Source organism: Anomaloglossus baeobatrachus, chromosome 4 (assembly GCF_048569485.1).
Source record: "Anomaloglossus baeobatrachus isolate aAnoBae1 chromosome 4, aAnoBae1.hap1, whole genome shotgun sequence".
NCBI lineage: Eukaryota > Metazoa > Chordata > Amphibia > Anura > Aromobatidae > Anomaloglossus > Anomaloglossus baeobatrachus.
In genome coordinates this window covers 641711960-641723317 of record NC_134356.1, presented here as the reverse complement: position 1 = coordinate 641723317, position 11358 = coordinate 641711960, and the positions used below count along the sequence as shown (strand labels likewise).

At 41.4% G+C, this 11358-nt stretch overlaps 1 protein-coding gene across 1 annotated transcript; it reads right to left on the bottom strand.

Moving 5' to 3' along the window:
* Positions 1-4009: 4009 nt before the first annotated feature.
* LOC142302745 (olfactory receptor 1G1-like) lies at positions 4010-4951 on the bottom strand. The gene has a single exon (XM_075343858.1). It carries the CDS (start codon positions 4949-4951, stop codon positions 4010-4012), a length of 942 nt encoding a protein of 313 aa, XP_075199973.1.
* Positions 4952-11358: the final 6407 nt, after the last annotated feature.

Sequence of the window (11358 nt, the reverse complement as noted above, 5' to 3'; positions counted from 1 at the left end):
TCTTGTGAATAAGCGCAGATTTCAGTGCAGTAATAAAAAGATGCAACTGTGACGCCCTGGCCTATCAGGTAGTCGCAGGGTATTGTGCAATCTGCCCTTCTGCACAGTATCCACCCTCCTTGGTTACGGTTCCTTTGGTGTTGCTAAGAGCCTAACCAGTCAAAATCCTAATAACACTTTGCACCATACCCACTAGACACACCATTGGGGGGCCTGAAGGGAATAGGGCTGCCCATATGGGGGTTGGTAGGGGAAAGTGACAAGGTAAAAGGAGTTGTGTGGTGACTCTCAAGAGGAGAGGTCACAGGTTAGGAGCTCTGCTCCTTGAGTACTAGGTGGCAGACATTGGTCTGAGCCTGGTAGGAGCTGGAACCCTGGTCACAGGAGATCATGTCAAGGGGCACGGATTGTTGAGGAGGGCAGCCAGCGGCCTTGAGCCATCTCCGGGTAGGGGCCCGGGCATGATGGGGTACGCAGACCCTAGGCCGGGAAGTAGCTTCAAGCGTCCTGGTAATTTACCCGACGGGGGTGAAGCCTAACAGTTTGACACAGAGGAAGGGTCAAGGGGGGGCTTTTTGAGGATGGGTGTGATGGAGGTATGTTTAAAGCATGAAGGGAATACACCAGTTGTTAGTGATAGGTTGAAGAGATGGGTTAGGGATGGGATGAAGACTGTGCTGAGATTGGGGATGAAGTGGGATGGGAGTGGATCAAGCGGGCAGGTCGTGAGATGTGATCTTGAGAGTAGAGTGGAGAGATGATCTTCTGTCATGGTGGAGAAGCTGGATTTGGAGGAAGAAGGCTGAGTAGTTGTGAGGAGTAGCTGTGGTGATTGTTTGCCAAAGCTTGCTCTGATGTTGTCAATTTTCTGCTTGAAGAAAAAGGCAAAGTCTTCAGCTGAGGTGAGAGGAGAGGGAGGTGGTGTCGAGGGACGGAGGAGAGAGTTGAAAGTGTTGAATAGCTGTTTAGGGTTGTGAGATAGAGAAGATATGAGAGATGAAAAGTAGGTTTGATTTGCAGCAGTGAGTGCAGACTTGAAAGTGGTGAGGGCCAGTTTGTATGCGATGAAGTGCTTGGCAGAATGAGACCTCTTCCAACTGCACTCAGCGATTGGGATCAGCCAAGTACGTGTTTTATTGTTCTCCAACCCTCAAGAAAACAGAAGAGCATCTATAGATGGAAACATTTAGGTATTTTCTGTTATCACGCATCTTTATTTTGTAACTGTTTTGCATTTTTGTTTGTCACTTCATCTTGTCTCTAAAAGTATAATAAAATTGGACCTTGTATGCTCTTCAGAATCCATAGTTTTTTTGAGAGGTTTTTGGACTTTAGACTGTTAGGAAGCAATGTATATTTTGGGAAAGATCTTGTGTTTTGGCGGTTTTATGGACTATATTGGGGTTTTGTTTTCTGCTCAATTTGAAGTGTAAGATGAAAGGTGAGTTTGAGATTGAGTGAGTGAACATAGTGTAGGTACAACTGCAAGGTGTTAGGCCGGCGTCACACGGTACGATCTATCGTGCGATCGCACGAGCGATCATACCCGCCCCCGTCATTTGTGCATCATGGGCAATTAGTTGCCCGTGGCGCACTAAGTCGTTAACCACCGTCACACACACTTACCTTCCGGACGACGTCGCTGTAGGTGGCGAACATCCTCTTCCTGAAGAGGGAGGGACGTTCGGTGTCACAGCGACGTCACACAGCGGCCGCCCAATAGAAGCGGAGGGGCGGAGATGAGCGGGACATAACATCCCGCCCACCTCCTTACTTCCGCATTGCCAGCAGGACGCAGGTAAGCTGTGTTTGTCGTTCCCGAGGTGTCACACGGAGCGATGTGTGCTGCCTCGGGAACGATGAACAACCGGATCACAGAAGGAGGAACGACATTATGAAAATGAACGACGTGTCAACGACCAACGATAAGGTGAGTATTTTTGCTCGTTCAGAGTCGTTCGGAGTTGTCACACGGTACGATATCTCTAACGTTGCCGGATGTGCGGAATCCGTGACCCCGATGACATATCGCACGATAGATCGTACCGTGTGACGCCGCCCTAAATCTATGTCAAGAGAAGTATGTATGTGACATACAGTATATGATGTTTAAAAAAATCATGGCAATGTAAGTTAAGCAAATGCTAATAACTATTTTGCCTTCTGCGAGGCTATCGGTTTGAATATCGAATATTTTATTGTTCATATTTTATTGAATAAATACATTTGAAATAATTTAGACCAAAATTTACTGCTATAATAAAGTACAATTAGAGCTGAAAGTTAGGGGTTCGAAATGAACACAACCTTTTAAAAAAAAATATTAGTGTCCGAGTTCCGTTGCTATACGTATTGTAACTATATGATCCAGCATTGCTGTGATCGGATACGCTCGGTGTTCAGCCCAGTGTGAGCGGCATGCAGTCTATGAATGGCTCTCACTGAGGTAAAAATAATGTTTTCGAATGTAGCATGTTAAAAAAGAACCCTCCCTTTCCCGGACATTTCTGTTCATGTCTGCATGTGGGTTCAGAGCCAAACTGCCCAATCAGTGGCTTCCAATGGGGTTCAGGTCATGTCGGGGTCCCAAACTAAACTTTCAATATGGACTGAACTCTATCTAGAGACTATGGGGTACTTTGCACTCTGCGACATCACAAGCCTATGCTGCGATGTCGAGCGCGATAGTCCCCGCCCCCGTCGCAGCAGTGATATCTTGTGATTGCTGGCGTAGCAAACATTATCGCTACGCCAGCTTCACATGCACTCACCTGTCTTGCGACGTTGCTTTGGCCGGCGACCCGCCTCCTTCCTAAGGGGGCGGGTCGTGCGGCGTCATAGCGACGTCACACGGCAGGCGGCCAATAGCAGCGGAGGGGCGGAGATGAGCGGGGCGTAAACATCCCGCCCACCTCCGTCCTTACGCATTGCAGCCGGGACTCAGGTAGGAGATGTTCCTTGCTCCTGCGGCTTCACACACAGTGATGTGTGCGGCTGCAGGAACGAGAAACAACATCGTACCTGTCTCTGCACCGGCATTATGGAAATGTTGGACTCTACACCGATGATACGATAACGACGCTTTTGCGCTCGTTAATCATATCAAAAAGGATTTGCACACTACGATATCGACTGCGACGCCGGATGTGCGTCACTTTCGATTTGACCCCCCCGACATCGCACCTGCGATGTCGTAGTGTGCAAAGCCCCCCTATCACCACCAAATAAATCAACAAACCTCTCAGCCTGGGTAGTGTTCAATTAAAACTTAGATTTTAATTAATTGGTTAAAAAAACTATATTAAAAACAAGCACAACATGAAAGACAGACAAAAAAAAAATTGCTCGTTAGAGCTCTGATTCAGTATAACTCAAACGCCAATACCTATTGGAAGACTAGTGATTACTCATCAAAATTGAAATGACAATGGGTCAATAATTAGGTTCGGCAAGTCCACTGTCCAATTAGGAGAACTGAACAATGGAGAATTGGACCAATCTCACCAGTATGCAGGTGTTGTGTAGATGTCCCATGCGAAGGGGATCCGTGACTTTGAATTCAGGAAATGAGGAGGGGCTAGTGATGAAGCCACACAATACCCTCTTAATGGACCATCATGCTGAAGAGGCCCCCTATAGACGCTCCCTACACGTTTCATCTAATGCTTATCAGGGGAGGAAGGAAATTCAGCCAGTCCGGCTATATAATGGCATTCATGCCAGGGATTAGTTGTAAACTACCCAGGCTGAGAAGCTTTCCCAAACTAAACTTTATCTACAGTCCGGTTCATCCTGGCAAACCCAAACTTCCATGGGTCGGCTCATCTCTAAGTACAATGCATCATTAAAAATAGACTAAGATTTATTTGAATAAGTAAATGCATTTCAAATTTGTTATCACATAAATTGACGCATCAGATTTGAAAAATGGGGCTCTCCTAGGAAGATCAAAACCCAAAACCTTTCATCGGAAGGAAACAGAAATCTGCTTAGTCTTTTATCACAGATGCTAGATCTTAAACCTTTTTCGATTTGTTAATATTGCAATAGCCCCCCAAACCTCTTTATTTCTAAGACTATAGACCAAAGGATTTAACATTGGAACCACAAGTATGTAGAGCATTGATAATAACATGTCCTGATATTTAGAATCTTCTGAGTCTGTTTTCATGTACAAGATGGCACTTGGCGCATAGAATAATATAACAGTGATCAGGTGGGAGATGCAGCTTGAGAAAGCTTTCATACGTCCCGCCGAGGAACGGATCTTCAATATGGTGGAGAAGATAAAGATGTAGGACATAATGGTGAGAATAAATTGGACAAGAAAAATAACACAAATTTCGATGTACAAGAAGAGTTTCCGGCTGAAAGTGTCGGTAGACGAAAGATCAACTAGTGAATTTAGATCACAATAGAAATTATTGATAACTTGCGAATCACAAAATTGTAAAATGGATGTCAGTAATGTATGTAATAGAGAATTTAATACACCAAGTATCCAAGAGGAAGCTGCCATTACAATGTACACGTTCTTTCTCATGATTGCGTAATATTGTAAGGGCTTACATATCGCCACATAGCGATCATAGGCCATCGACGTCAGCATGAACATTTCACTGGTAGCACTTATAAGGAAGAAGAATAATTGTGTCATACAACAACTAAAAGAGATCTTGTGATCCTGGGTCAATGTGATGAAAAGTAATTTAGGGACAGAAGCGGAAGTGGAGGTGACGTCTACAACGGCAAGGTTACTCAAGAAGAAATACATTGGGGTGTGTAATTTTGGTACCAAACACACAAGAAAAATAATTGTCAAGTTTCCCACCACAGTAATTAAATACATAATCAAAATACCAAAAAATAGATGACGTTGGCCTGATGAAGATATTGAGAAGGCGGCAATGTGCAATTCATTTTTAGAGGTTCCATTCGAACAGTCTTTCATCTTGTCTCCAGTAAGATACACACTAATATATACAATTGATTCTAATTCATGATTGTTTCTGATGCAATATAAATCTACATTCAAAATTCAGAATTCACAATTGTGCATTTGTTGTTGCATGATGACATTAACAGATGATCATACAGTTGTGTCTGCCCTTACCTTTCCGAACATTACGTTAAGGACTTCAATCTCTCATGGTGAAAATTCAATACATTATCATAACATCTTGATCCCTGATAGGCTAAAATTCATTTAGTGGCTTCATATAAAAACAATGGGCTTAAACATCTCCCAACAGAGCATCAAAACATAACTAGGTGATCAACCATGTTTTAATATTCACTTAAAAATACATGCACTGCTGGCCAGACAAGAGTACAAGAGACTTAATCTGCACCATGATAGTGTATGGGTCCATTTGGGGTTTCATCTGCATCCTGTTCAGTGTAGATCACAGTATCAATGTGAACCTAGCCTTATACTGTATGTTATCTTTGCGACTTGTGAGTAATAATGGGCGGACCAGGACTGTAAATGTCTAGATCTGCGCGGATTCAAAAGAAACCGAGCACTGATCCCGGGCCCGGAGTTATCTGACCACCCAGGTGCTTAAAAAAATTAAAAGAAAAAAGAAGGAAAATAAGAAAGAACTTTACCCGGCTCATCCAATTGCCCTGGTGCAGTGGCAATTAGGGTAATTAGGAGTTAATAACAGCGCACAGCTGCCACTAAGCCCTAGATAATTAATGGGGGGCATCTATGTAAAAGTTTTATTATATATTTTCATGGGACAACAATGAAGATCTGTCACTTTGATACAATGTAATGTATTCAGTGTACCGCTTGTATAACAGTGTAAATTTTCTGTGCCTTCTAAATAACTCAGTATAAAGCTATTAATGTCTAACCTTCTTGAAACAAAAGTGAGAACACCCTTAAGTGAAAATGACCAAATTGTGCTCAATTAGCCATTTCCCCCTCTCTGATGTTATGTCATTCATTAGTGTTAGATCCCGTAGAGAATTGCTGTGAAAGTGAGAGCGCAAATAGGGTCTTACCCGGTAGGTATATGGGATATAAAGAGATCATGATACACTCACCTTTTCAGGTTGTGCAAGTCACAACCCCTATATAGCACATTCAGTAGTGGTATCAGCTGCAGCCCCGAGGTGTATAGAATGTAGTAGGACATAAGTAGAAATCTGGTATATACCGCGCTGATACTCAATGGTATATTAATATAATCTCTGTATTGTTCATATAGGTCTACGCGTTTCAGAGACATCCGTCTCCTTCCTCAGGACATCAAAGGAACCTTTTTTTTTTCTTTTTTTTAAATAAACAAAAATTGGCATGAACAAAAAACTTCATTATTTAGAAATGCAGGAAGACCAGAGGGAGCTGGGTCTAGAACTCTAAAGAATCAGAGGAATATATTGTCAAAGTCTGCGGGCAGGGGAGTGAAGTGAATGATATGACATGTTTAGAATTGTGTATATTTAGACGAATAAATGTATTTGTATAAACAATAAATTTGGTGTTTTCTTTAAAATTGTCCAGGTGAAAAAATAAATTAAAATATTAAAATTGCTTCATATATAATTTATGTGTAGAAAAATTGGTGGGGACCACTGTTCTCAAGATACGATATGTAAAAGGCCATCGGGCTGTTGTAAGGAGAGAACAGACATAAAGGAATTCAAGGAAAAGTAAAAAGAGAAAAGAAAGCGAGGGACAAAATAATGTGCAACTGCACCTGCGTGGAGGGTTGAAGAGAGTCAAACCGGTGGGAAAAAGCCAGTGCACCTGTGCAGGGTTAATTCAGGTCAATACTATGGACCGGAGTCTCACACAACCATTGCTGGTCTGTCAGTGATGACAGAGAGAAATATTTCACCAGTGCGGTGTGGTTGAAAAATGAAAGAGCAAATAATATATATGAAAAAATATCTCGACTTGTTGTATATGAACAGTGGAATAAGGTTTTAGGCATGGGGATATACAGTGTGTCCACCCATATCCTGTCCACCACCATTAACTTGAGATCGGCGGCAGCTATAGGCATAGAAGTGGTGTCTAGGTATAGTAAAGTAGCCATGCACTACGCAATGAAACTACCTATAGCGCCACCTGGTGGAAAACAACGGAGTTAGCATTGTTATCTCGAAAACAGAACGAGATAGAGAAAAAAAGTGAATTACAAAGTTGTAGGGCATCATCAATTCAATACGAATCGACACCTTGCATACAGAAATGCTATGATTAGAATGTGTAAAACACAGAAGGCTGCGGACATGAAGCGATACCTCATGGAGACCTTCCTACAAGTTATTGGGTATGGTGGCTGCATGGAGTGGCCTCCACTCTCACCTGACCTGACCCCATTGGACTTCTTTCTGTGAGGTGACATCAAACAGCAGGTGTATGCGACCCCTCCACCAACATTGCAGGATCTACGACGACGTATCACAGATGCTTGTGCAAACGTGTCACCTACCATATTGCACAACGTGCAGCAAGATACAGTATGCTGTGCAGAGTCCAGATGTGCATTGCAGCTGACAGGGGCCACTTTGAGCATCAAAGTTAAATGAGTGCCATATGCGTGACCAGCATTCAATGTTTTGGGGGGGTTCATAAATTTGATATCATAGCATTTATGTATGCAAGGTGTCGATTCGTATTGAATTGATGATGCCCTACAACTTTGTAATTCCCTTTTGTTCTCTATCTCGTTTCATTTTGGAGATAAAAATGCTAACTCCGTTGTTTTCCACCAGGTGGCGCTATAGGTGGTTTAATTGCGTAGTGCATGGCTACTTTACTATACCTAGACACCACTTCTATGCCTATAGCTGCCGCCGTTCTCAAGTTAATGGCGGTGGACAGGATATGGGTGGACACACTGTATATAAAAAGGAAACATTTGTCCAACTATGAGGACAAAAACAATTATTTCAGACGGGGAATAAATGAATAATGAAATGTGGTCCACTAATATAATGACTGTTTCAATCCGACTGAAAGCCACGATAGAAAAGAAGAAACATAGAAAAACTCTTTGTGCCGACGCACATGCAGGAGGGGTGATAACGGTTCAAACTGATTTATTTCATGGGAGTAATTGAGGTCAGTGTTCTAAATGTAAGTAACGCACAGCTGTTATTACCGCGGTGATAACAGAGACAATAGCTCATGTTAAAATTTAGCCTAGAGGGACGTCATTCACTATATATAAAAAAAACTATACTATACATACTTTTATAAATCTATATAGGGAATTTACAAGATGCTCACAAAATCAAAGGAATTGGCACTAGTATAAAAATTATTAATAAAAAAAATTTAATTTGAAATTTTAGTAAAAAGACTTTATTATTGAGGAGTTGTAGAAAAAAAGGCCTGTATGTGGGACATAAAATTAAGATTAAGAGTTTCTTAATATTAAAATTTTATATATATATATATATATATATATATATATATAAAAGTATAACATTTAATCTAAAAATGTAATGATATAGAAATAATATATATATACACAGTGCCTACAAGTAGTATTCAACCCCCTGCAGATTATTTAGCAGGGTTACACATTCGGAATTAACTTGGCATTGTGACATTTGGACTGTAGATCAACCTGGAAGTGTGAAATGCACTGCAGCAAAAAAGAATGTTATTTCTTTTCTTTTTTTTTTTTTATTTAAATTGTCAAAATTTTATTCAGAGGGTCATTTATTATTCAACCCCTCAAACCACCAGAATTCTGTTTGGTTCCCCTAAAGTATTAAGAAGTATTTCAGGCACAAAGAACAATGAGCTTCACATGTTTGGATTAATTATCTCTTTTTCCAGCCTTTTCTGACTAATTAAGACCCTCCCCAAACTTGTGAACAGCACTCATACTTGGTCAACATGGGAAAGACAAAGGAGCATTGCAAGGCCATCAGAGACAAGATCGTGGAGGGTCACAAGGCTGGCAAGGGGTACAAAACCCTTTCCAAGGAGTTGGGCCTACCTGTCTCCACTGTTGGGAGCATCATCCGGAAGTGGAAGGCTTATGGAACTACTGTTAGCCTTCCACGGCCTGGACAGCCTTTGAAAGTTTCCACCCGTGCCGAGGCCAGGCTTGTCCGAAGAGTCAAGGCTAACCCAAGGACAACAAGGAAGGAGCTCCGGGAAGATCTCATGGCAGTGGGGACATTGGTTTCAGTCAATACCATAAGTAACGTACTCCACCGCAATGGTCTCCGTTCCACACGAGCCCGTAAGGTACCTTTACTTTCAAAGCGTCATGTCAAGGCTCGTCTACAGTTTGCTAATGATCACTTGGAGGACTCTGAGACAGACTGGTTCAAGGTTCTCTGGTCTGATGAGACCAAGATCGAGATCTTTGCTGCCAACCACACACGTGATGTTTGGAGACTGGATGGCACTGCATACGACCCCAAGAATACCATCCCTACAGTCAAGCATGGTGGGGGCAGCATCATGCTGTGGGGCTGTTTCTCAGCCAAGGGGCCTGGCCATCTGGTCCGCATCCATGGGAAGATGGATAGCACGGCCTACCTGGAGATTTTGGCCAAGAACCTCTGCTCCTCCATCAAGGATCTTAAGATGGGTTGTCATTTCATCTTCCAACAATACAACGACCCAAAGCACACAGCCAAGAAAACCAAGGCCTGGTTCAAGAGGGAAAAAAATCAAGGTGTTGCAGTGGCCTAGTCAGTCTCCTGACCTTAACCCAATTGAAAACTTGTGGAAGGAGCTCAAGATTAAAGTCCACATGAGACACCCAAAGAACCTAGATAACTTGGAGAAGATCTGCATGGAGGAGTGGGCCAAGATAACTCCAGAAACCTGTGCCGGCCTGATCAGGTCTTATAAAAGACTATTATTAGCTGTAATTGCAAACAAGGGTTATTCCACAAAATATTAAACCTAGGGGTTGAATAATAATTGACCCACACTTTTATGTTAAAAATTTATTAAAATTTAACTGAGCAACATAACTTGTTGGTTTGTAAGATTTATGCATCCGTTAATAAATCCTGCTCTTGTTTGAAGTTTGCAGGCTCTAACTTATTTGCATCTTATCAAACCTGCTAAATCTGCAGGGGGGTGAACACTACTTGTAGGCACTGTATATATATATATATATATATGTATATATATGTATATATATATATATATATATATATATATATATATATATATATATATATATGAAAATTACGGTAAAATACACATATGTAATGGCGATATTAAAATTACACATTTATAATAAAAATGTTAAAATAAATACTGGAACACTGGTACTATGATCAAAAACACTTCAAATGCAAAGTCCTTCAATAGAAGAGGTCTGTGACCTCATTTAGACCTGATGGCTTAAGGGTATCTAGTCTATAAATCCAATCAGTTTTTTTTTTAGTGACCATTTCTAGTCTATTGGGCGCATCCGAGGGAATGTGATGTTATCGGGGTTATACTGAGGGATACATTTTTATTGTGTACAAGGGTGCAATGTCTCAAGAGCCCATGTAATAGAAAAACATTTTTTATGTTATACATAAGGAAATTTAATCTGTTGTGAAGTGCCTGTGTCGTTCTCCCTACATGTTGTTTACCATACTCGCAGTCAATGAGATAAATCACATAGTCTGATTGACATGTGAGGAGGTTTTTGATATAGAATTTTTCGGATTCTCTAGTTGCACAGAAAAATAATCTTTTATGTTGTATTATCTTATAGCACATACAATTTTTTGTAAAACATATATAGGAGCCAGGAGAATTGATATTAATAAGCCTATCCTTATTGGACCTTAGACTACTCGGGGCTACTACATTCTTGATCGTTGGTGCCCGTCTGAACGTGATCCCCGGATGGGTAGGGAGAACATCATTTAAGACAGGGTCGTTTAGCAGAATCTCCCAATGTTTCTCCAAAATCTTTCTGATCACTCTATTATCACACACTCTCTCATACTTGTCACTGGAAGTTCTACATGGCTTCCCATAGCAAATAATTCTCTGAGGATCAGAAAAAAAGAATTGTTGATATGGATAAAGATGACCTAAGCTATAAGACGATTGTCAATACCTAACACTGAGCAACAGCACGGTGGCCAAGACCATACAGTGGTTTAACAAGACAGGATCCACTCAGAACAAGCCTCACCATGGTTGTCTAAAGAAACTGAGTGCACATGCTCAGCATCATATTCAGAGGTTGGTTTTTTTTCAAAATAAATGTATGAGTGCTGCCAGCATTGCTGAAGAGGTTATAGGGGTGGGGGGTCAGCCTGTCAGTGCTCAGACAACGTCTTGTGGTCTGATGAGACCAAGATAAACTTATTTGGTTCAAATGGTGTGAAGGGTGTATGGCGGAAATCAGATGA

What these genes read in the sequence shown, in the direction of transcription:
- LOC142302745 (XM_075343858.1), bottom strand. Translation starts at nt 4,951, where the DNA reads ATGAAAGACTGTTCGAATGGAACCTCTAAAAATGAATTGCACATTGCC.